This window comes from Sus scrofa, chromosome 3, assembly GCF_054392235.1.
Source record: "Sus scrofa isolate SSC_HxYL_T2T_F1_AM1 chromosome 3, Sscrofa_HxYL_maternal_Yorkshire_Landrace_v2.0, whole genome shotgun sequence".
Lineage (NCBI taxonomy): Eukaryota > Metazoa > Chordata > Mammalia > Artiodactyla > Suidae > Sus > Sus scrofa.
The window spans coordinates 16,896,384-16,923,335 of NC_139385.1; the positions used below are offsets into that span (position 1 = coordinate 16,896,384).

Here is a 26,952-nt window from a genome sequence, read left to right on the forward strand (position 1 = left end):
TGTTGAATAAATGTGGCAAGAGTGGAATATTTGAACACATAAGTAATTAATAGGAGATTGAATCAGTACTCAAAAATATCCCCCAAAAGAAAAACCCAGGAGCAGACTGTTTCACTGGTGAATTCTACCAAACATTTAAGGAATTAATAGCAACACTTCTCAAACTAGTCGCCCCAAAAATGAAGAGAAAGGAATACTTCCAAAGTCACTTTATGAGGCCAGCATCATCCAGACACCAAACCAAAGACAACACAAGAAAAGGAAATAATAGATCAGTATTTCTGATTAATATAGATGCAAAAACACTTAATAAAATACAAATAAATCCAAGAGCATATTTGTAGGATCACACACCCTGATTAAGTGGGATTTATTCCTGGAATCCACTGATGGTCTAACACACACACACACACACACACACACACACACACACACACAAAATCTCATATAAAAGAATGAAGGATAAAAACACATGATTATCTCAACGGTTGCAGGAAAAATACATTTGATAAAATTCATCATGCTTTTAGGACAAAAGCTCTCAATAAACTAGGAATATTCTCAACATAATAAACACCATATATAAAAAGCTACAGCTAACATCTACATAATGGGAAAGCCTAAAAGCTCTTTCTCTAAGATCAGGAACGAGGCAAAGATGGCCACTTTTGCCAATTCTATTCAACATCATACTGAAAACTTGAGCCAACTCAATTAGAAAAACATAATAAAAGGCATCCAAATCAGAAAAGAAGTAATACTGTTCCTGTTTGTAAGAGATATGGTATTAAATATAAAAACCATAAGACTACATTTAAATATAGTTACTTGTTAGAAATAATAAAATATTTCAGTATAGTTTCAAGACACAGATACACCATACAAAAACAGTTGCATTCCTACATACTAACAATGAACTACCTTAAAAACTATGGGCAATCTCATTTACAATAGAATAAAAGAGAATAAGACATTTAGGAATAAACTTATCCAAGGAGGCAAAAGACTTGTACATCAAAATCTACAAAACATTGGCATTCCTTCATGGTCTATTGGCTAAGGATCCAGCATTGTCTTTGCTGGGGCTCAGGTTCAAGTCCTGGCCTGCATGCCATGGGCGAGGCCAAAAAAAAAAAAAAAAAAAAAAAAAAAAAAAGCTACACGGTATTGATGAAAAAATTTAAACAAGAAAGAAAAAAATGCAAAAACATCTTGTGTTCATGTCGTGGATTGAAAATCTTGATATTGTTAAAATGTCCATACTGGAGCTTCTGCTGTGCTGCAGTGGGTTAAGAACCTGACTGCAGTGTCTCGGGTTGCTATGCAGGCAAGAGTTCAATCCCCAGCCAGGCACAGTAGGTTAGAGGATCTGGCATTGCTGCAGTTGCAGCATATGCTTCAGCTTAGATGCAATCCCTGGCCTGGGAACTTCCATATGCTGTGGTTTCTTCCATTGAAAAAAAAAAAAATGTCATACTATCCAAAGCAATATACAGATTCAGTATTAACCCTATCAAAAGCCCCTGGGCGTTTTTTTTTTTTTTTTAATCTGATTTATCCCTAAGTATTTCACAGTTTTGAAAGGTATTATAAATGGTAATTTGTTGTTGTTGTTGTTGTCTTTTGGGGCAGCACCCACGGCACACGGACATTCCATATTAGGTAAGGGGGTCTAATCGGAGCTGTAGCTGCCGGCCTATGGTCTACACCACAGCCCTTGGCGTTTTTTTATAGAAATAGAAAAAAAAAATCCTAAAATTCATGTAGAACCACAAAAGACCCTGAATAGGCCAATAGTCTTGACAAATAAAGCTCAAGGCATCATAATTCTTAGTTTCAAAACATATTGCCAAGCTATAGTAACTTTTTTTTCTTTTTAAGGCTGTACCTGCGGCATATGGAGGTTCCTAGGCTAGGGGTTGAATCAGAGCTGCAGCTGCCAGCCACAGCCACAGCAACGCAGGATCTGAGCTGCATCTGCAACCTACACCACAGCTCACAGCAACGCCGGATCCTTAACCCACTGAGCAAGGGCAGGGATCAAATCCGCAACCTCACAGTTCCTAGTCGGATTAGTTAACTGCTGAGCCATGATGGGAACGCCGCCAATTTTATATCAATGTTTTCAAAAAAGTAAATGTTAGCCTTTTTGTTGTTGCTGCTTCAATCTTTCTGTACTTATCTTTATTATTTCCCTCCTTCAATGTACTCTGGATTATTCTGCTCTTTTTCCTAGCTTCTTGAGGTAGAAACTTAGACCACTGATGTAAACATTTTTTCACTTCTATTATAGATTTTCAAAGCTACAAATATTCTTATGAGCACGTCTCAAAAATTTTTGTTATTTCTATACTATTTTATTTGAAATAATATGTTGTTAAGTTGTCACTACCATATAACAGACAAAGTTCTTGGTGAGGGAAGTAAAATCTTTTAGAACACTTATAACATAATTAAGTAGGGAGTTCCAGTCGTGGCACAGTGGTTAACGAATCCGACTAGGAGCCATGAAGTTGCGGGTTCGGTCCCTGCCTTTGCTCAGTGGGTTAACGATCCGGCGTTGCCGTGAGCTGTGGTGTAGGTTGCAGATGCGGCTCAGATCCTGTGTTGCTGTGGCTCTGGCGTAGACCTGTGGCTACAGCTCCGATTCGACCCCTAGCCTGGGAACCTCCATATGCTGCGGGAGCGGCCCAAAGAATAGCAAAAAGTCAAAAAAAAAAAAAGAATTAAGTATAATTACAGCCTAGACTTTCATTAAAATGACTTGAAAGTAGGGAGCGGTCTGGAAAGAAACACTGACCCAAAGATAACAAAGAAGACTAATAAGCAATATAAGTTAAGACTTAAGTTCCACATCTTTACTATCTCTTTGAAGTTTATACACCTCATTACAATTCTGCCATGAGAAAGAAAACCACTAAAGAGGATGTACTTGAAGAGACATCATCATTTGCAATAAATAGATTTTTTTCCCAAATTACTTGGCTTCCAAAGTTGAAAAGGAAAAAAACCTATAAAATTGAAAACCTTTGGAGACAATGAAGAAAGAAATATATCGAAGCGATCCTAAAAAAAAAAAAAAAAAAAAAAGGAGTCGTGGCTCAGCGGTTAATGAACCCAACTAGTATCGATGATGATGCAGGTTCGAACCCTGGCCTTGCTCAGTGGGTTGAGGATCTGGTGTTGCTGCGAGCTGTGGTGTAGGTCACAGATGAGGCTCGGATCTGGCATTGCTGTGGCTGTGGTGGAGGCCAGCGGCTACAGTTCCGATTCAACCCTTAGCCTGGGAACATCCATGTGCCGCAGGTGCAGCCCTAAAAAACAAAACAAAAACAAAAATGCGGCATTAGAAAATACACAAAACATGGTATCATTGATTTAAGGGACATAGGGATAAAGAAAAAGAAAAAAAAAAGATATCTGAAGACAGCCGAAATGTCACCTTTTCCAGATGCCAATCTTGTTCTCGGCTACCCATGAGAACTTCTCCGGCCCCAAGAGAAACATTCACTTCGCTCACTGAAAGTGACAGTGCTGACAAGACTTGTAAGAGCCCCCTTCATGTCCTTGTTCCTCAGAGAGTAAATAAACGGATTCAGCATTGGAGTGACCACAGTGTACATGACAGAGGCGAACGCCCTGGCTCTGGAATTGGGGGTCGTGGCAGAACTGAGGTACACCCCAAGACCCGTGCCGTAGAACATGCAAACCACTGAAAGATGAGACCCGCAGGTGGAAAATGCCTTATACCTCCCCCTGGCTGATGTAATTCTCAGTATGGAGGAGACAATCCGAGAATAGGAAACAGCAATGCCTGAGAGCGGGATAACGCCCATCAGCACAGTGGCAACGTACATCTCTATGACGTTGAGGAGCGCGTCAGAACAGGCCAGTTGGATCACCTGATTGATTTCACAGAAGTAATGAGGAATCTCCAAGTCAGTACAAAAGGACAGCCGCAACACCAGTAACCCACGGAGCAAGGAGTCTAGGAGACTCATTATCCAAGATGCCAGCAGCAGCAAGCCACAGAGCTGGGGCTTCATGATGGTTGCATAGCGCAGGGGGTGGCAGATGGCTACAAACCGGTCATAGGCCATCACAGAGAGAAGGAAAATGTCCATTTCTGCAAAGAGGATGAAAAAATACATCTGGCTGAGGCAGCCTTTGTAGGTGATGCTTTTGTCCTGGATGTGGAGGTTCAGCAGCATCTTTGGGACGGTGGTGGAGATGAAACAGATGTCTGAGAAAGACAGGCTGGACAGGAAGAAGTACATGGGCGTGTGGAGGTGGGAGGCAGCGATGGTGGTCAGAATGATGAGAAGGTTTCCCGCCAAAGTGATCAGGTACATGGAGAGGAAAAGCCAAAAGAGGAGAGGCTGCATTGCTGCCTCTTCTGACAGTCCAAGAAGAATAAAGTCTGAAAATTGGGTGTCATTTTCTTGTTCCATATAGCTGGTGTAACTGTCTTCAAAGAGACAGGAAGAAATACAAACAGACATTTTTCAACCAACTGAGCTACGCCTGATTATACTGTTCACATCGTATAAATAAATGTTAATATTACTGTTTACACAGAAATACACCCCTGCATTTTGTCAATGAATCAGGGTTAATTGAGCTGAAAAAATTCAGAGGATTAAAAACACAGCCAAAGGGGTTCCCATCGCAGCCTAGCGGAAATGAATCCGACTAGGAACCAGGAGGTGGTGGGTTCAATTCCTGGCCTCGCTCAGTGGGTTAAGGATCTGGCTGTGAGCTGTGGTGTAGGTCGCAGACGCGGCTCAGATCTGGCGTGGCTGTGGCTGTGGTGTAGGCCAGTGGCTACAGTTCCGATTAGACTTCCAGCCTGGGAACCTCCATATGCCAAGGATGCAGCTCTAAAAAGACAAAAAGAAGAAACAAACAAAAAATGCAGCCAAGGAGTATCTGCTGTGGCACAATGGGATCCGTGCTTTCTCTGGAGCCCTGGGACACAGGCTCGATCCACAGCCCAGCCCAAAGATTTAGGGATCCAGCGTTGGTCCAGCTGCGGTGTAGGTCACAACTGTGGCTCAGATCTGATCCTTGGCTCGGGAACTCCATCTGCTGCACGGCGGCCTAAAAAGAAAAAACAAAAATGCAGCTAATCTCTTTCTGTCACTGTCCCCACTCCAGTTTGCAATCTTGCCAGTCCCCGGTCATATTTATCCCACAAAGGCAGTGTTATTTCTACCATTTCTCTGAGATAGAATTATTTAGAGCTCTTTGCGCTTTCTTGTCACCCAGGGACCCACAGTATCATCTGGAAAACTTGTTGGAAATACAGAATTATATAAGGAAGTGTATATAAGGCTTATGGCTCATAAGAATGCAGCCATGGTGCTAATCAGCTTGTTTGTCAACTGATTTGATCCTCGTTGTGCTACGAATCAGACAAATTACCACATATTGGTTGCTTAAAGCAATACCAATGTATTAGACCAGAAGTTTGAAATTCGTTTCGCTGAGCTAAAGTCAAGGTGTTGGCATGGCTGGCTCCTTCTGGAGGTTCTAGTGGGGGAAATCTGTCTTTTCCAATTTCTGGAGGCTGTCTGGATTCTTTGGATGCTTTGTTCACATTACTCCAACCTCTTGTTTCCATCATCTCACGGCCTTCTGACTCCTTGATCTTCTGCCTCCTCTTTTTTTTTTTTTTTTTTTTTTTTTTAAGGGCCCCACTTGTGCCATATGGAGGTTCCCAGGCTAGGGGTTGAATCAGAGCTACAGCTGCCGGCCTATGCCACAGCCACAGCAACGCAGGATCTGACCCATGTCTGAGACCTACACCGTAGCTCACAGCAATGCCAGATCCTTAACCCACTGAGCAAGGCCAGGGACCTGGAACCTCCTGGTTCCTAGTCGGATTCATTTCCACTGCACCATAACGGGAACTTGTCTTTTGCCTCTTTTACAAGAAACCTATGATTAGATTGGGTCCACCCAGACAATCCAGAAAAATCTCCCCACCTCAGAATCCTTAACGTAATCACATCTGCAAAACACTTTTTGCCATATAAGTTACATTCAGAAGTTCTGAGTATGTGGACCTGAATATCTTTGGGGGACATTATTTCACCTGTCACAAGGTACGATACAGAAAGGAAAGAAAAGGCAGAGCGTATACACAGATGTGAAAAGATGCGACAGTGATATAAACAAAGTTACACACTATTATTGTATAATAAAGCATTTGCCTGGTTATTGCTATGGAACTTCTAAAACACAATTCCTCAAGTGACAGGAGTGCCCTTGTTATGCTAATGAGGTGACTCAAGGTGGGCCCCTGGATAGATTTAGAATGGGAACTGGTTATCAGAAAATCCATGTAATTAGAAGCCTGGGGCTTTGTGCCGTCACAGTCCCCAGGGAGGTGCAAGGGGCTGGAGGCTGGTTCAATTACAAGGCCAATGATTTAATCAAGCAGCCTATGTTATGAGATCCCAATGAAATCTCTGGACATCCGTGGTCAGAAAACCTTCCTGGTTGGTGAGCACATTGATATGTCGAGAGAGAGACACCCTGATTCCACAGGGGTAGGAACATGGAAGCTCTGTATTTGGAGCCTTTCAGACCTCATTCTATATGGCTCTTCGTTTGACTGTTTGTGAGTTGTAACATTTTTCTTAAAATGATAATCATTAGGAGAGTGTTTTGGGGAGTTCTATCGGTTGTTCCTTGGGAATTCCAGATTTTGTAGCCAGTTGGTCATAAGTGTGGGGTGGCCTAGGGACACCTTGAATTTGAGGCTTGTATGTGAAGTGAGTCTCACTGGGGATTGTGCCATTAACCCTGTGGAGCCTGACACTTAGTCTGGGTGGCTGGTGGCAGACTTAAATTGCCCACCCAGTTGAGGTTGAAACAGAATGACTACATATGCTTGATTATTTCATAGCAGTTCTCTGAGAAAGGGCTTATTATCATCTTTTTATACGATACGTGTGGTTGGCAGAATTCCAAGATGGGCTCCGTGACCTTCACCTACTATTCCCAGGGTTAAGTTACGTAAGATGACAACAAGGATTTTGTGAATATAATTAAAGTTACGATCAGCTGACCTTAAGGTAGAGAGACATCTGAGTGGGTGTGAACTAATCACACGAGCCCTTTAAAAGCAGTTACTTGTGGCTGGTAACACAAAAGGAGATCGGGAAGAGTCTATAGGTGAGAGAGGTTGGAAGCACCATTGCTGGCTTGAAGCTTATGGGGCCCAAGTGGAGAGGAATGTGGGTGGCTTCCAGCAACTAAGAGCAGCCTTCAGCTGACAAACTCTAAGGATGCTGGAACCACAGTCCTACAACTGCAAGTAACTAAATTCTGCCAACGACATGAGGGAACTTGGAAGATTCTTCCCTGGAGCCTCAAGAAGAGAATTCAGCCCATCCAACACCTTGATTTCAGCTTTGAGGGACCCTGAGCAGAGAACACAATCAATCCCACCAGAGGGCTAACCTACAGACCTGTGAGGCAAAGAGTCCCGTTTTAAGCTGCTAACTCGGTGATGATTCGTTGCACAGAAATAGGAGATGAGAACACTGTGGCTTGGTATCCTGAAGTCATGGTGATAAAGCCGTGCAGCTAAAGCCTTGACAGAGTGGCGAGGACAATTCAACACCTAATGGTTATCCAACGTTGTTGTCTCCTTTCTGCGTTAGCAGATAGAACATGAAAGTAGCCCCAGAAATCTCTGTTCACGATTGTCCCTACATTCTCTCATGGGAACCATAAAACTACAGCAAAGGAAGCAGAGAGAGAAAACAATGGCTTCTGGTCATAGTTGCTATGACTGCTGCTACTGGCTGAAAACCTCCCATGTACATATTATTCTGGGAAGGCTGAACAGTGGCACCACTTACAGGAAGAATCTCGAAGTGTAGATAGCAATGCAACTTCTCAGTCATTGCTCAGAGGTACTGATGGCTGAGAAGTTCCCTCTGCCTGTGTCAAGGCTGCCAGGAGCTTCAGAATCACTAGCAGTGGGGTTATGAAAAAGTCTTAAGGTTACTTAGAGCAACGTTTTTTTCCTTTGTTTGTTTTTGGGTTTGTTTTTTTTTTTTTTTTTTTTTTTTTTTTGTCTTTTTTAGGCCACACCCATGGCATATGGAGGTTCCCAGGCTAAGGGTCGAATCACAGCTATAGCCGCTGGCCTACACCACAGCCAAAGTAATGCCAAATTCGAGCCATGTCTGTGACCTACACCACAGCTCATGGCAATGCTGGATCCTTAACCCATTGAGCAAAGCCAGGGATCAAACCCGCATCCTTATGGTTCCTAGTCAGATTCGTTAACCACTGAGCCATGACAGGAACTTTGCAACGTTTTTGTTTTATTTTGTTTTTATGGCTGTACCTGTGGCATATGGAAGTTCCCAGGCTAGGGATCAATCCCACAACTGTGCATCAACCTGAACTTCTGCAGTTAGGTTCTTAACCCACTGCACCACAGTGGAAACTCCAAGAGCAATGGTTTTCACCAGTGGACACATGGCAATGTCTAGAGACATTTTGGGTTGTCAATGCTGAAACAATCCAGGGATGCTGCTCAACATCTTACAATAAACACGACAGCCCCCCTACAACAAGAAAAAGTCATCCCCAAATGTGGAGAGTGTCACAGCAAGAAACCCTGATTTAAATAAAAATTTTCGATAATAAACCTGAGGTCCAGAAATTGGAAGTAACCTGCTAGGGTCTCATAACTTGTACGATTAACACTCCCCTTCTTCACCAAGTGGAAGACTAGAGCTTTGATGCTGCCCTGGCCCTCTTCCTTGCAGAAGGGGGACCAAGTCCGAAAGCGAGGAAAAGAAAGCCCTTAGGACAAAATCCATGCATTTGCGGTAGAGAGACTGCCTGAACATGCTCTGGGCACACTGAATTTGAAAATAAGAAGAGTGGTAAAGGACCCACGCCTGAGGACCTGCAGATGTCAAACAAACACCCCCCTACACACACACACACAAACCTAAAGTTACTTTAGCCAGTGTGCTCAGATGTCCAACATCGACCACTGAGAGTTGACCACAGAAGCCATATCAACATCCCTGGGTTTGAATTCCAGTTTCCCCACCATGAACAAATATTCAGGAAACGTGGCTTAGTCTCATGAATATTACCACTCAGATGTTTCAATTATTTCCCCACTGCTTATGTCCCATCTCCAGGGTCTCTCATCGTCTCTATCTGGAATCACAAGAGACTAGCATGTCTCCAGCACAATCACTGCATTGGCCCCAGAGAGATCTTTCTACAAGGCAAACCAACTCATATAGTTTCCTTTCAGGAGACACTGGACTGGCGTTTTACTAAATTCAGAAACACCTGGGAGCTCCTGTCGGGGCTCAATGGTTAACGAATCCGACTAGGAACCATGAGGTTGTGGGTTCGACCCCTGGCCTCACTCAGTGGGTTCAGGATCTGGCATTGCCGTGAGCTGTGTGAAGGTCACACACATATCTCAGATCCCGAGTTGCTGTGGCTGTGGCATAGGCCGGTGGCTACAGCTCCGGTTAGACCCCTAGCCTGGGAACCTCCATATGCCACGGGTGCGGCCCTAGAAAAGACAAAATAAAAATAAAAAGAAAGAAAGGAAGAAACACCCTAATTGTATAGCGAATGCAGAGCTCTTGGTGATCTCTGTCCTACCAAGTCCGTTTCATCTTTTACTGCTTGTCATTTCCCCCACATTGCTCTCCAGGCATTTAGGATGACTTTTGATATAGGTATGCAAAACACTTTTTAAAAATTGTGATAAAACTCATATAACATAAAACTCACCTTCGTGACCATTTGAAAGCATACAATTTCGTGCATTTAGTGCATTCATAATGTTGTATGAGCATCACCACTATTTAGTTCCAGAAATTTTTCATCACCCCCAAAAAAACCTCGTACCTATTAAGCATCATTCACCATTTGCCTTTCCTCTAATCCCTGGCAACGACTAATCCACCGTCTCGCTCTATATATTTGCCTATTCTGGATATTTCATATAAGTAAAACCACACAACATGTAGGCTTTTGTGCTGGCTTCTTTCACTTATTACTGCTCCACATTTTTACACCCCATTTCCTTCTGCCTGGAGGGCTCCTACCTTGAAAACTCCAACTCCTCCTTCAAGACTCATTTCAACATTTTTCTCAGTTTGGAATTTTTTTTTTAGGGCCACACCCACGGCATATGGAGGTTCCCATGCTAGGGGCTGAATCAGAGCTACAGCTGCCAGCCTACATCACAGCCACAACAACGCAGGATCCAAGCAGTGTCTTTGACTTACACCTCAGGACACCACAATGCTGGATCTTTAACCCACTGAGCGGGGCCAGGGATTGAACCTGCAACCTCACGGTTACTAGTCAGATTTGTCCACTGCACCACAATGGGAACTCTGGAAATTTTATTTTATCCTTTATCCCCCTAGACAGAGCTGGACTTTTTTTGTTTTTTTTTGTTTGTTTGTTTGGTCACACTCTTGGCATGTGGAAGTTCCTGGTCCAGGGATCAAACCCAGATCCTCAACCCACTGTGCCACAAGGGAACTTCCAAGCTGGATGTTTTTATTGTACACTGTCTGCTTTGTTTTGCCTATCATAAGGTATTGCATTTTTTTGGTCTTTATCCCCACTTTGATGGAAGGAGTACTACCTTATCCCTTCCTTTATCCCACAACCCAGTGAAATCCTCAATTTAGATTATCCCTGATAATTATTTCCTGAAATGAAAGAGTTTCAACAGAAATTGCTGAGAGTGGGAAAGAAGAGAAACAGAGAAACAAAAGGAAAGTTTAAAGAGGGGGTGAAAGATAAACAGGAGAAAAGGGGGGGGGCAGTCCATGCTACCGAACTGAAAGCCAAAGCAGATAAACCATATTGAGAAACAATAGGCCCGTTGATGCTAAAGCCATCTCCAAGTCCAGGGTCTTAAAATTGGAAGAACTTGGTTTTGTTGAATTTTTACGTCTTTATCTGTTAGGAACCTTGGGAGTTAATATTCCAAGGGGATCCTTCCTCCATATCTCATTTTTTCTGCACTTACACACTTACAAGGATGTTCTGGCTTCCCAAGACGATATCACCGAAGAGTCGACTTTGTCTCTTCTGACTCTTCTTCTTTTTTTTTTTGGTCTTTTTAGGGCTGCACCTACAGCACACAGAAGTTCCCAGGCTAGGGGTCAAATCGGAGCTGTAGCCGCTGGCCTACGCCACAGCCACAGCCACTCGGGATCTGAGCCACACCACAGCTCAGGGCAATGAGGGATCCTTAACCCACTGAGCAAGGCCAGGGATCGAACCTCTGTCCTCATGGAAGAAAGTCAGATTCGTTCCTGCAGAGCCACGATGGGAACTCCAACTTCGAGTGTTCTTATTCTGTTACTCCTGTGAACAATTGTTAAAGATGAGAGCTCTGCCCCCAAGAAAGACAGGAAGAGAGAACCACTCTGGGATTTACAGTTGTGTTTCCTTTGTTACTGATTAAAGCAAATTGCCAAGACGTATAAAAAAAGAAGGCCATTACAACATCTGAAGTTTCCAAGATGGAATTCTCATTGTGCCTCATTAAATAAATTGTTCCATTGTTTCTCTGTTCTCTGAGGACTGTAATTTTCTAGAAGCCAAGGAGCTAAAAAAAAGTTTTGGCACTTATGCCTCTTGGGAATAGCAATGGATCCCAATGTATGTCTCCTAACCAATGTCAGAATTATTCCCTTAGATGTGGTCTGTAGGGAACAGGGTATAAGGATGGTCCCTTTATATTTCAGTGTAGTTAACTCATTATAGATCTGAAGCAAAAGTTTGGGCAAAGTCTACCGAGTTCCTTAGGCTTCAACTAAAATATCTGAAAATGATAAATGTAAAAATCACAAATTGTTCACTGCGTCTCTGTTATTTCTACATATTAGTTATCTGGACCTTTGCTGCTCCTTCAACTAAAAGATTTTTAAAACTATTGATCTTCTTGCTTTTTCTAACATAAATTTAATAAAAACGGAAATTCTATTTTTTATTTTATTTTATTTTTTTGGCTTTATTTATTTACTTATTTATTTTTAGGGCTGCACCCATGGCATATGGAAGTTCCCAGGCTAGGAGTCGAGTCGGAGCTGCAGCCTATGCCACAGCCACAGCAACATGGTATGAGTCACATCTGAGACCTAAACCACAGCTCATGGCAATGCTGGATCCTTAATCCATTGAGCAAGGCCAGGGATCAAACCTGTATCCTCATGGATGCTAGTCAGATTTGTTTCTGCTGAGCCACGATGGGAACTCCCTGGAAATTCTAAAATATAGAGTCTAACACACAATTGAAACAGAGTCTAATGTACATTTTCCAATGTCATTCATTCCACACAAATCAAAATATTCCACCAAATAGAAATGGGTGTTTAAATACTTGCCAAGTTTTTGACATTTATTTTATTTCTAAGTTTTCTTTATGACAATATCATGTTGCTTGATTTTATGTATTTCTTAGAATAAGTAAATATAGCTTGCTCAGTTTTCAAGGTTAAGATATTTCCTTGATCACATTCTTATAAATGATCATTCATTCCATGATTTTTTTTTTTTTTTTTGTCTTTCCAGGGCCGCACTCGCGGCATATGGAGGTTCCCAGGTTAGGGGTCTAATTGGAGCTGTAGCTGCCGGCCTACACCACAGCCACAGCAATGCGGGATCTGAGCTGCATCTGCAATCTACACCACAGCTCATGGCAACGCCAGATCCTTAACCCACTGAGCAAGGCCAGGGATCGAACCCACAACCTCATGGTTCCTAGTTGGATTTGTTAACCACCGCACAACAATGGGAACTCCTGTTCCATCATTTTTATGCTGTTGAAGTGAGAATGCTGTTAAATCTTTTTTGTCATATTTTTATTCATCTATCTTCATAAAATGCTTAAAGGTTGAGTAGAGAGGGTGTTATTTCTGTCTATAATAATTTTATTCCAGGTCCCAGCTTACTCTTCTCCACAAACTTTAGAATCATCTACACTTGCTGCACGAAAAATACCATGGAATTTATTGGCTACTCCATTAAAGTTAAAATTTAATTTGGAAAGACTTGTTATTATGTTCAGAACTCCATTTCAAAAACAAGACTTTGCCTTTAGATATTTCTACCTCTTTTGCGTAAGCTTCCTGTAGATGTGGCGATTCTGCTAATTTCCTGATAACAGTAAGTTAATGTATTTTAGCTTTAATTCTATTAAGGTATTTTCTCCCATTATACCTCTGATATTGCTATTATATTAGGAAAGCTTCTGATTGTTCTGTGTTGATGAAGTATCATGTTAGTTTCCAGGATTTTTTTTTCTCAATTTTATTTCCAAAATTTGACTTTATCCTAATAATATTAACTCAGAAAACCTATTTCAATTTTAGGTCTTATTGTACTGGTTTAATGTTTCAGAACCCTGTGAGCATTTATGGCAAGAGCTGGGAATTCTTCATGGCAAATCAAAGACGGCAGAGTATAAAGACCCTGATCTCATTTCCTCCTGTGGGTGCATTCACATTTCAACCATTTCCAAAGCAACTATCCATGCGAGCAACTTGAAGACTAGCAAAAAAGCTCTTCTACAGCTAAAGATATAAAGAAGGAACCACAGCGAGTCAGGTAGAAAGGATGAGATGCAGTGGAGTCAAGACCCATACCCTGGCTAGGCAGCCCCCGAACGGGACGATAATTACAATTGCAGAGGTTGTCCCCAAAGAGTGGGGGATCCAAGCCCCACATCTATCTCTCCCCAGCCCAGGGGTCCTACACCAGGAAGATAAGTCCCAGAACATCTGACTTGGAAAGCCAGTGGGGCATACTTTGGGGAAGGGCAGAGGGTTGTGGGAAACAGAAACTCCACTCTAAAAGGGCACACACAAAATCTCACATGTTCAGAGGCCCAGGGCAGAAGAAGTAATTTGAAAGAAGTCTAGGTCATATCCACTTGCTGATCGTGGAGAGCCTCCTAGAGAGGCAGAAGGCCATTCAAACTCATCCTGGGGACATAAATGCTGGCAGCAGCCATTTCTCAAAGCTCTTCCCAACCTAAGAACCCTGGTGCTGGTAAGTGCCATTTTGAAATCCTTCCTCTGGTTTATTAGTTCTAGGATCTTGTCTCTCCATCCACCAGTCTTGAGATGACCCAGGCCAGGCAGTTAGCTGGGTGGTGACACAGCCTCACTCATCAGCAGGCCAGCTGCTATAAGACCGCCCCCTGAGCCCAGCCACCCCAAGGCCCAGCTCTACCCACCAGAGAGCTCAGGACAAACCCAGTCCACCAAAGGGTGGGCACCAGCTCTGGGATCTCCTGAGTCCTGGACCCTCCCACCACCAACTCCAAGACCCCCAAAACCCTGGGACTTGGCTCCACCCACTAGTGGGTTGGCATTAACTCTAGGACCCGGCCTCACCCACTAGTGGGTAGGCACTAGTTCTAGGAAACCTGGGTCCCAGCCCCACCCACCAGCAGGCTGACACCAGCCCTGGAACCAGTGTGGCTCTGCAGCCAACATGCCAAGACCTGGCTACCCATTAGTAAGCCAGGATTGGGACTCCCCTGAATGTGCAGGCAGCTGAGGCATAACACAGCCCACCTACCAATGGCAACCTCAGCACAAGGCACTCTGGCAACCAAATGGACCATGGACCTGACACACCCACAGCATGCCCAGCGTAGACATCCCAACACAACGGAAGGACCCATGCAGCCCATATAGAAGGCATCCCTAAAGCATATAGCTCTAGAGACCTGAGGGGAGTGTGCTGCTGAGCCCCATAAGATGTTTCCTGCATAAAGCCACTTCTCCAAGATCAAGAAACATAACTAACCTACCAAATACATTGAAATAAAAACAACAAATTAGGTACAATGAGGCAACAGAGAAATGTGCTCGAAATGAATAAACAAGACTAAACCCTAGAAAAACAAAGTGAAGTGGAGACAGGCAATCTACTCGATAAAGAATTTAAGGTAATGATCATAAACATGCTCAAAGAACTTGCTACATGGATGAACAGTGAGAAGTTAGAAGTTTTTAACAAAGAGAAAGTATAAGGAAGAATGAAACAGAGTTGAAGAATAACTGAAATTTTAAAAATACACTAGAAGGAATCAACAGTAGATTAGACAATACAGAACAACAGATCAGCAAACTGGAAGACAGAGTAGTGGAAATCAATGAAGCCAACTAGAAAAAAAAAGGAAAAGAAAATAATGAGGACAGTTCAAGAGCCCTTTGAAACAACAGTAAATGTACTAACATTCACATTATAGAGGTCCCAGAAGGAAAAGAGGAGGGGAGCAGAGGACATATTTGAAGACATAACAGTGGTAAACTTCATAAACCTGGGAAAGAAAACAGACATCCAGGTCCAGAAAGAACAGAGTCCCAAACAGGATCACCCCAAAGAGGGCCACACCAAGACTATTGTACTTAGAATGGCAAAAATTACATATAAAAAGGAAGTATTAGGAGTTCCCGTCATGGCGCAGTGGTTAACGAATCCGACTAGGAACCATGAGGTTGCAGGTTCAATCCCTGCCCTTGCTCAGTGGGTTAACGATCTGGCGTTGCCGTGAGCTGTGGTGTAGATCACAGATGCAGCTTGGATCCTGCGTTGCTGTGGCTCTGGCGTAGGCTGGCAGCTACAGCTCCAATTCGACTCCTAGCCTGGAAACCTCCATATGCCGTGGGAGCGGCCCAAGAAATGGCAAAAAGACAAAAAAAAAAAAAAAAAAAAAAAAAAAAAAGAACTATTAAAAGCAGCAAAGGCAAAGCAACAAATTACATACAAGGAAACTCCCATAAGGCTATCAGCTGACTTTTTGGCAGAAACTGTGCAGGCCAGAAAGGAGTGACATGATATATTTAAAGTAATGAAAAGAGAAAGGCCTCCAACCAAGAAGGCTTTCATTGAGATTTGAAGGCAAGATACAAATTTTACAGACAGGCAAAATCTCTAAGAGTTTAGCACCATGAACTTATCTTTATAAGAACTGTTAAAGGGACTTCCCTGAGCAGAAGAAAGAGAAAAGGCCACAACTACAAATATGAAAAGTATGAAAGGAAACAATCTCATTGGTAAAGGCAAAAATACAGTAAAGGTAGTTGATCAACCACTTATAAAGCAGGTAGGAAGGTTGAAAGACAAAAACAGTAAAATTATCTATATCCACAATGAGTAGTTAAGAGATACACAAAACAAAAGGAAGTAAAATATGTCACAAACAGTAAGTGGGGGTGGGAAGACTAAAAATGTAACATCCTATGGAGTTCCCGTCATGGCGCAATGGTTAACGAATCCAACTAAGAACCATGAGGTTGCGGGTTCAATCCCTGCCCTTGCTCAGTGCGTTAAGGATCCGGTGTTGCCATGAGCTCTGGTGTAGGTCACAGACGTGAGTCTGATCCCACGTGGCTGTGGCTGTGGTGTAGGCCAGTGGCTAAAACTCCAATTAGACCCCTAGCCTGGGAACCTCCACATGCTGTAGGTGCGGCCCTAGAAAAGGCAAGAAGACAAAAACAAAAACAAAAACAAAAACAAACCCCAAAAATCAAATCCAAAGACACACAGGCTGAAAGTGGAATCTGTTCTTCTCCATTGATTTCTTTGTCTTTACAGTAAAACCACAGTGTCTCAATTACTGCACCATCAGAGTAAGTTGTAAAGTCATGTAGTGTAAGATGTCCTCTTGTTCTCTCTCTCTCTCTTTTTTTTTTCTTTTTTTGGTCTTTTTGCCTTTTTTAGGGCTGCACCTGCGGCATGTGGAGGTTCCCAGGCTAGGGGTCTAATTGGAGCTGTAGCGGCCAGCCTATGCCACATCAACACCAGATCCGAGCCTCGTCTGTGACTTACACCACAACTCATGGCAACGCTGGATCCTTAACCCACTGAGCGAGGTCAGGGATCATACCTGCAGCCTCATGGATACTAGTCAGATTCGTTTCCACTGAGCCACAACAGGAACTCCTCTTACAGGAATTTTAATTTGGATTTCACTGCATCTACAGAGAAGTTTCGACAGACTTGCTCTGCATTGGTAATTTCCTATAAGCTTTAAACTATTACTTACTTCTAACATCAACTCCATAATGTAGATGGAATTTCCTGAGTTTACTGATAAAGAACCGAAGGTGGAAGCGTATTATTACAGTCAAGAGGCAGGTATAAACTTGAGTATGCAGGGACTGAGCTACTGAGTCCAACATTTGACTACCTAATGTCAGACTTAAATTGTGGGAGAGTCTTGGTGGAGAAGGTCTCAAAATACCTACATCTGACTCTAATAGTGGACCACAATCTTGATATTCAGAGTGGTCCACAGACCAGGACCTGGAGCATCAATATGAACCAGTTTCAAATGCAGAATCTCTGGGCTCAGGCTAAACCTGCTGAATCAGAATCTGCATTTGAGCAAGATCCCCAAGTAATTGATATACACATTAATATTGGAGAACTTCTGGTCAAGAAAAGTATTTCTCAATCTTCCCACAGTTGATTTTGTGTGGGTTAATTCTTTGTGGTGGGAACACCCTGTGCAGTAAAGGATGCTGAGCAGCATCCTTTACCTCAACTCAATAGATGGTAGTAGCACTTTCCCAGTTGTGACAACTAAAAATTCCCCAGAAAATGCCAAGTGTCCCTGTGGGCAAAATCACTCCTGGTTGAGAACCATTGGCTTTGACATGAGAACTGGAAATAACTTGATGGGGTTCCAATCAAACCTCATCTTTTAGTTATTTAATAATGTTATATTACTTTCCCTTTCTGAGCCCAATTTTTACAAATATAGATTGATATTCATAAGAGGATGGACCTCAGAGAATTGACTTTAGTAAAAAATTAAATGAGACAATCCATGTAAGAATCTAAGTTCAGGTCATTGCGCATAAAAGATCCAAATATGGCTTAAAATTAACTAATATTTTCTAAATGGAGGATTACATGAGAGTTCTTAATTTTTTTGTGTTAAAAGCGCAAAACTCCTAACTGACCTGTCAAAAGCGTCAGGAAACTAATGGCTACGTACCTATGATTTTATATCAAAGGAAAACACCTCTCGCCTGTGTTGAGGAGATGAATAGCAATCAGGAATATCTCGAACATGTCCTGATATCTATAGATATCCTAAGTCAATAGTTTGGAGGCCCCCGAGATCTACTCAACACAGAATCCTCAATCTTAGATTTGGAGAAAACATGAACTCAAGACTGGGAGAAGGTGCAAGGAAGTTGGGCCTTTGGAAGGCAGGAGAGTTCATGGAGAAAGAGGAATGCAAACTAGAGTCACCTGACTTATAACCTGGACTATTGGGAATAGACAATTAGCAGATGCTTCCTTTGTGTCCAGCCCAGTGTCCCACAGGAAAATGGTATGCTCAGCGGTACAGGTAATAATAAAAACAGTGCCTAATGAGCACTGTCACAAGAAGCTATAAATATCTCCTCCACTTCAGTTCCTTAGCATGTGCCACCTTGAGTTAGAAAGGGTATGGTTGTTGCTTTGAGGTCCCAAGTCTGGCTCAGAAACTCATGTGTCACTCCTTTCTGCAGTCCTCTCTGGTAACAGAGTCTCTGTCTCCACCATCAACCACCCGGAGAGGAATTCAGATTTCTACACAGAGACCTTCCTCTCAGAGACCCCATCCAGGTGAGTCTGGGAGCTCAGTAACTTCAGGAAAGGGTCAGAGAGAAGGGAAGTGGAGAATTTTCACGTGAGGTCACCCGAGAGAAAAACCTGCCTAGTCCAGAGCTAAGAGCTTGCCATGTTTGTTTGCTTGGTAGATTAATTTATAATTAATGTATTTAGTATATTAAAAGGAGAAGTGTCCTTTGGAATCAGAAATACAGGAGTCATTGTTACAATTTTTTTTGTCTTTTTAGGGCTGCACCCAGAGCATATGGAAGTTCCCAGCCTAGGGGTCAAATCAGAGCTGTATCTGCTGGCCTATGCTACAGCCACAGCAATGCGGGATCCAAGCCATGTCTGCAACCTGCACCACAGCTCATGGCAACACCGGATCCCTAACCCACTGAGCGAGGCCAGGGATTGAACCCATATTCTCATGGATACTAGTAGGGTTTGTTACCACTGAGCCACGATGGGAACTCCCTTTGTGACAATTAAATGATGAGAATGCAAATCCTTCTGGATGAGAATAAAGAAGGAATTGAAGGCATAAAGTGGTTCCATAAAATTACATCTGAAGAGTTTTGCGGTTAAGAGGAGTAACAAAATAGAGTATTAGGTTCGGGGATCTGTGCAATGAACTGAGGACATTTTTTTAAATATTTAAGGAGTTCCCTAATATATGGTATATCTGATATTCATCTTTTAAAATCCCCACTATTGCTGGATATTGTAATTTTCTGTTGTAAATTGAGGGTTTATGCCCTTTGTTCATTTTTCTGGTGGAATGTTCAGTCAATAAAATGTCTTAACACTGTAAAGTATCGTGCCTTTCTCTTGAGGATAAATTGTGTTTTGCTGCTTTATTAGCTAATCTGGGCAGAACCAAGGAAGCTTTCTCCCCAGCACCATCTCTCAGGAATCTCCTGAGCATTTTAGATCTCTTTTCCCACACAGGTCCATATCTTCTTCCTCTGTTTTCGAAATTCTTTTTGTGTTTCTTTAACAGAACACAAAATGATCATATGACTATAGAACCCCATGTTTTCATGGCCATGGGAGGCTGACCAACTGGAACTTGGTTACTGTTTCTGTATTCTTTAAAAATATAATCTGAAGTTCCCGTCGTGGCGCAGTGGTTAACAAATCCGACTAGGAACCATGAGGTTGCGGGTTCGGTTCCTGCCCTTGCTCAGTGGGTTAACGATGTGGCGTTGCCATGAGCTATGGTGTAGGTTGCAGACGCAGCTTGGATCCCGCATTGCTGTGGCTCTGGTGTAGGCTGGCGGCTACAGCTCCAATTCGACCCCTAGCCTGGGAACCTCCATATGCCGCGGGAGCGGCCCAAAGAAATAGCAAAAAAGAAAAAAAAATATATATATATATATATATATAATCTGATGTTGACAGCTTCCCTTATATCATTTATTTCCTCATTATTATGGCTGTGGTGAGAAGATCCTGGTAGCGACATAGCCCCAGGAAGTCATAAAGTCATAGTGAACTCAGTGTGGGTGTGTGCCCCTGTATTTTGTTGGGCATAAGCAGCTCTTCGGACAGTGGTACCCAGCCCATATACTCCAAAATGTGACCCTTAATACAGAAGCCAGAATTTTTTTTTTTTGTCTTTTGTCTTTTTAGGGCCGCACCTACAGCATACAGAGGTTCCCAGCTCAGGGGTCGAATTGGAGCTACAGCTGCCAGCCTACACCAGAGCCACAGCAAGGCAGGATCCGAGCCATGTCCGTGACCAACACCACAGCTCACTGCAATGCTGAATCCTTAACCCACTGGTCGAGGCCAGGGATCAAACCCATGTGCTCATGGATACTAGCTGGGTTCATCAACAATTGAGCCACGATGGCATCTCCCAGAAGCCAGAATGTTAACCAACCGATGGAAATAAGGGGATCATCACTACTCGCAGGATTCCTTGGAAATAAAATTAATAAAGTGCAAGGAACGGTGCGTGAAGGAGAGACTCCCTGTGTCTTGAAGTTTCAGCCTTAGCAGAGAAGCCATCATGTCTCTCAACAATCTCTTTGACAGCGTCTTTCATCACATTCCCACATTGGCCCCATTTTGAATCCTCAATATCTGAATCGATCCCCTTCTGCAAAGTCTTTGTTCAGGCTCTTTCTCTTGCAAGGCAATCAGTTCTTTTTGCTCCCTTAATCCTACCTGCTATATTAACTAATATATTCAAATGTCCTGGTATTGGAGTGTGGGTATCTTTTGGAGGCCCTTACCCTAACTGCTAAGACTTTTTTCAGAAGTATATTATTTGATGTCATTCAAGTGGCCTTATTTAAAAGAATAAAAACCAGAATTTATCAAGTGAATACACTTTACATTCAAAATTTTATGCCAAAAATGCTACCTCGTAGAATAGACATCTGTAGAATTCAAATCAGACAATCCCTATAGGTGCTAGGGTTAGGTTACACTGCACAAAAAGATCTAAACATACCACTTACAGTTAATGAACCTTTTTTTGTTTGTTTGTTTGTTTTTTGTTTTTGGCCTCCTCGTGGCATGTGGAGCTCCCGGGCCAGGGATCAGATGGGAGCCACAGTCGAGACCTAAATGGCAGCTGCAGCAATGCTGGATGCCTAACCCACTGTGCCAGGCTGGGAATCGAACCCACATCCCAGAGGCTCCCAAGACACAGCTGATCCTGTTTCACCACAGCGGTAGTTCCAGTTAACAAACTTTGTAATGAGAACCTAAATGAGAGCTCTTAACGTCAACATGTGAAATGCCTAATTATTTTGAAAAACTGTCACCAAACCAAAGAGTGTAGTTTTATATAACACAGGTCTCACCCTTGTTTTAGAGAAGAATACAACTTTTCTGGATATCAGTGGCTGTGTCCCAACCGCAAGTCCATGCTTTAAAGATGCAAGGGATCTTTTCAAGACAGGTTCATCAGTCATAAAGTTTGGGGAAAATTCTAACTCAAGATTGGGTTAAGGTCAGAATTCCTTCTGTGGTGCAGCAGGTTAAGTATTGGTATTGTCTCTGGGCAGCAGGTCCAGTGGGTTAAGGATCTGATGTGGGATCCAGCTGCGGCTCGGATTTGATAAGGGAACTTCCATATGTTGCAGGTGCAGACCAAAAAAAAAAAAAAAAAAAAAAGAAAAAAGACTGAGTTAAGGTCTTGGGAAGACAGACCTCTGCAAGGCTGGAGAGTTCGTAGAGAAGAAGAAATAAAAACTGGATTCACCTGACTTTTAACCTGATCTTCTGTGAAGAAAGCATCTCAACAAAACAAAACAAAACAAAAAAGTGTCCTTTCTATCCAGACCCGTGTCCCTCAGCATCACAGGGATCAATGTTCACGAACAAATGATGGCTAAAAAATGCAGTTAACAGAGGAAGCGGGTGGCATCAAGTGCATCCAGTAAAAGTAGAACATACCCAAAGGGTTTTGCAGCTTAGGAAAGCAGGAAAATTGAGAATCAGAAGTGCAGGTGTATCCAGTGAAGGGAAGACATTCCTTTTTATTTTTAAGAAGAATATCTGACTATGTTTCCGTATTGATGACAATGATCTAGATGAAGAGGTTACCTGCAGTCAAACGGTAGTTCATGAGTCATACATTTCACATTATACCCTCACCCTGAGGACTCATATACAAATGATTAAATCTACAAGAAGGGTGTGCTAAAGAACTTTACTTTTCATCGCTTAATTACCTGTGAAGCTGAATATATTAGCGGGCTAGCTAGGCATTTGCTTTCTTTTTTTAATATTCAAAGTATAGTTGATTTTCAACGTTAGATAATTTCGGATGCACAACAGAGATTTGATATTTTTAGAGATTACACTCCATTTGAAGTTATTATAAAATAATGGTTATATTCCCTGTGCTGTTCATTGAATCCTTGTATCTTATTTTATACACAGCGGGTCTGTACGTCTTAATCTCCTCCCCCTGTCTTGCCACTCCTCCCACCCATCTCCCCACTGGTAACCACTAGTTTGTCTCTGTCTCTACGATTCCACTTCTGCTATGTTACATTCATTTATTTTTTAGATTCCATATGTAAGTGAAAACATATATGGAACAGTAGGTTATCTTCATTTCATTGATGGTTTCCTTCACTGTGAAAAAGCTTTAATTAAGTCCCATTTGTTTATTTTTGCTCTTGCTTCCCTTGCTTAGTACAGATATTCTAACAATGTTGAGTCTTCCGGTCCATGAACATAGGATATCCTTCCATTTCTTTGTGTCGCCATCATTTTCTTTCATCACTGTTTTATAGTTGTCAGAGTATAGGTCTTTCACCTCCTTAGTAAGTTTATTCCTAGGTATTTTATTCTTTTTGATATGATTGTAAATAAGATGGTTTTCTTGCTTTTTCTGTCTGATAATTATGAGTGTCTATTTCTGTATATTAATCTCATATCCTGCACCTTTACTGAATTCATTTATTTAGATCTAGCAGTTTTTTGGCTCTGTCCCCCACAACTGTGCACTGTCCTGGCCATGGAAGCCTTTGCCCCAGTGTGGAGTTGCACTGCAGAGCGACAGGGGCCAGAGCCAGCACTGAGGTCAGGCTGGAGCATGCACTGGGTTGGTGACAGGAGACCAGCCAGAGTCCTGAGCAGTTTCAGTGTGCTTTTTCTGACTTGTTTCTGGAGCAGGCAAGCATGCATGCTGTTCAAGGGTGGCGTCCATGTTTCTTACAGCCCCACTGGCAGTCCCATGGGTTTCAAACTAGCACTTTGAGAGCCAGATCCCAGGGTTGGGGGTACCCACTGTGTAATTTGAACTGCTCACTCCCAGGAAGGGTCCTCCTCCTCTTCTTATCACCTTCTAGGGGTGCAGGTTCCAACCTGATCACTTTTCTTCCCTTCCTACCCAACTCCTTGTGGCTCTTTCATACAACCTTGGTTGCAGAAGAAGAGTTTTTCCTTCTGTTTCCAGTTTGTTTTCAGTGAGAATTTCTCCACGTGTAGATCTTTTTTCTTTTCTCTCTCTCTCTCTCTTTTTTTTTTTTTTTTTTTTTTTTTTTTTGGCTGCTCCTATGGCATGCAGAAGTTCCTGGACCAGGGATTGAACTTAAGCCACAGACATGACAATCACAAATCCTTAACTGTTAGGCCACCAGGGAACTCCTAGATTTTTTTTCCTTTTAATTTTTAGGGTCCCACCTGTGGCATATGGAAGTTCCCAGGCTAGGGGTCAAATCGGAGCTGCAGCTGCCAACCTACACCACAGCTCATGGTAATGCATCATCCTTAACCCACTGATTGAGGCCAGGGATCAAGCTCACATTCTCATGGACACTAGTTGGGTTCATAGCCCGCAGAGCCACAATGGGAACTCCTATTTGCTTATATTTTTCCCCATCACTGGATTGTAGGGGCTTTGGTTTTTCAGAACCCTATATTTATTGTCTAGATAGTGCCTGGAACATGGTTAACATTCAATACATATCCCTCAAATACACAGAAGATATTCTCAATGAAACACTAGACTGCATGATTTCTTGGGGAAAATGCCGAGAAGAGACAAAAATTCCTAAATAGGGATGACATGGGGAATCTTCTAAAGGAGACAATCCATACACTATTTTCATTTATTTATTTATTTATTTTTGCTTTTTAGGGCCACACCCGTGGCATATGGAAGTTCCCAGGCTAGGGGTTGAATGGGAGCAGCAGTCGCCAGCCTACACCACAGCCACAGCCACGCCAGATCCGAGCCATGTCTGCAACCTACACCACAGCTCATGGCAATGCTGGATCCTTAACTCACTGAGTGAGGCCAGGGATCGAACCCACATCCTCACGGATACTAGTCGGATTCGTTACCACTGAGCCACAGCGGGAACTCCCCATACACACATCCACATGCCATTCATATTAAAATGAATGTCTTGACTGCAAATACAGAGTGTGATATTTCAACCCAGTGAATCGTGTTGTTTTACTTTTCTCTCTCAGTCACCTTCACCACATGGAACCATGGAACCTCACAGGAGTTTCAGAATTTATTCTCTTGGGATTTTCAGAGGAACCAGAACTGCAGACCCTCATATTTGTGTTTTTCCTCTCCATGTACCTAATCACTGTGTTTGGGAATCTGCTTATCATCGTGGCCACCATCTATGACTCCAACCTCCACACGCCTATGTACTTCTTCCTCTCCAACCTGTCCTTTGCAGACATCTGTTTCATCACCACGACTGTCCCAAAGATGCTGGTGAACATCCAGACACAGAGTAAAGTCATAACCTATGCAGGATGCATCACCCAGGTGTACTTTTTCCTATTCTTTTCAGGGTTGGACATCTATCTTCTGACCGTGATGGCCTATGACAGGTTTGTGGCCATCTGTCACCCCCTGCATTACATGGTAATCATGAACCCCCGACTCTGTGGACTGCTGCTGCTGGTGACCTGGATTATAAGTGTCCTGCATTCACTGTTACAAAGCCTAATGGTGTTGCGACTGTCCTTCTGTACAGACCTGGAAATCCCCCACTTTTTCTGTGAACTCAATCAGATGGTCCAACTTGCCTGTTGTGACACTTTTCTTAATAACATGGTGATGTATTTTGCAGCTGTGCTGCTGGCTGGAGGTCCTCTTGCTGCGATCCTCTTCTCATACTCTAGGATAGTTTTGTCCATATGTGGAATCTCATCTGCTCAGGGGAAATCCGCAGCATTTTCCACCTGTGTGTCTCACCTCTCTGTCGTCTCTCTATTTTTTTGTACAAGTCTAGGAGTGTACCTTAGCTCTGCTGCTACCCACAGATCACACTCAAGTGCAAAAGCCTCAGTAATGTACGCCGTGGTCACGCCCATGCTAAACCCCTTCATCTATAGCCTGAGGAATAAAGACATAAAGGGGGCTCTGAAAAGACTCTTTGGGATGGCAGCTTTGCAAGGGCCAGTGGTCATAGGACTGAAGAACTGCCCATGATGTCAGAGCTCAATGTCTCAGCATCAGAAGTTGTAATTGTTTTCTTTTTCTTTCTTTTTTTTGGTCTTTTTAGGGCTGCACCTGTGGCATATGGAAGTTTCCAGGTTAGGGGTTGGAGCAGCAATGCCAGATCCAAGCCTCGTCTGCGACCTATACTACAGCTCATGGCAACGCCAGATCTTTAACCTGCTGAGAAAGGCCAGGGGTTGAACCCGCATCCTCATGGATACTAGTCAGGTTCCAACCACTGAGCCACGATAGGAACTCCAGAAGTTTTAATTCTTTTTTTTTTGGGGGGGGGGTCTTTTTGCCTTTTCTAGGGCTGCACCCACGGCATATGGAGGTTCCCAGGCTAGGGGTCCAATCAGAGCTGTAGCCACCAGCCTACGCCACAGCCACAGCAACGCGGGATCCGCGCTGCATCTGTGACCTACACCACAGCTCATGGCAACGCCGGGTCCTTAACCCACTGAGCAAGGGCAGGGATCAAACCCGCAACCTCATGGTTCCCAGTTGGATTCGTTAACCACTGCGCTGCAAGAGGAACTCCCAGAAGTTTTAATTCTTTAACCAGACTGTGGTACTAGAACTTGCTCCTTTATGTCCTAGAATTTTTATTTTTTCAATTTCTATGTACACATCACTTACTTTATTATGTTTTGTCTCTCGCTGACATTCAATTGTTTCCCTCTTTCATTTTCTTTGTTTTTCCTAATTTATTCTCAACCATAGAAAAAATTGGAAATCTTCATTTATATCATGTAATTGTTTGGATTTCTTAAGAATAATTTCTTCTCATATGACATATATGACCCCATGGTTTTGCTTTTACTAGAAGAATAGTCATGAGTTTTGCCACTCCAAAGGAAAAAACTAAACTTGGCAAATTACGCCATTTCTGTAATTTTATCGGAAGGGAAAATCTGAGACCAAAGTTTTTCACTTTGGTGTCCATCATTCCTCTGTATACAACTGCCTTAACTGGTCTTCTTGATAATGTAGACTGTTAACATACTAGTTTACTGTCACTGGTTTTATTCTCTTTATTAAGACCCTCTACTCCTTTTCAGGCTCTAGTCCTCATTGCCTACTATTGTCACTGGCAAAACTGATCATCAAATACAATTCTTCTAGTGGTGTCTACACAGAAACAGAAATTTGAATAAATAGATTGACTTAACATGGCCTTAGAATATAAGACAGGACACCATAAAACTCCTAGAAGAGAACACAGGCAAAACATTCTCTGACATAAATTTTAACAATGTTTTCTTAGGTCAGTTTCCCAAGGCAATAGAAATATAAGCAAAAATAAACAAATGGGACCTAATAAAACTTATAAGCTCTTGCACAGCAAAGGAAACCAC

The 26,952-nt window shown here is 42.7% G+C and overlaps 2 protein-coding genes across 6 annotated transcripts in view; one reads left to right on the forward strand and one right to left on the reverse strand.

Moving 5' to 3' along the window:
- The window catches only part of LOC106509673 (olfactory receptor 7A17), a 73,449-nt gene that overhangs the window by 44,498 nt on the left and 1,999 nt on the right, over positions 1–26,952 (reverse strand). Inside the window, exons 3-5 of one of the 5 annotated variants that reach the window (XM_085016964.1) lie at positions 11,310–11,394; positions 11,054–11,158; positions 2,833–5,100 (exon numbers count right to left, since the gene is read on the reverse strand). The exons of 2 other annotated variants lie outside the window; for them this stretch is intronic. In XM_085016964.1, coding sequence (XP_084873090.1) covers positions 3,471–4,502 — 1,032 coding nt within the window. In that variant the 5' untranslated portion in view covers positions 4,503–5,100; positions 11,054–11,158; positions 11,310–11,394 and the 3' untranslated portion in view covers positions 2,833–3,470. Of the gene's footprint in view, positions 1–2,832; positions 5,101–11,053; positions 11,159–11,309; positions 11,395–26,952 lie in introns of those variants that run through there. 2 more of the 5 variants (XM_021086367.2, XM_085016965.1) reach the window with 2 other exon arrangements.
- Positions 23,649–25,585, forward strand: LOC110259901 (olfactory receptor 7A17). The gene has a single exon (XM_021086371.2). The coding sequence runs from the start codon at positions 24,617–24,619 to the stop codon at positions 25,583–25,585; it is 969 nt and encodes a 322-aa protein (XP_020942030.2). The 5' UTR covers positions 23,649–24,616.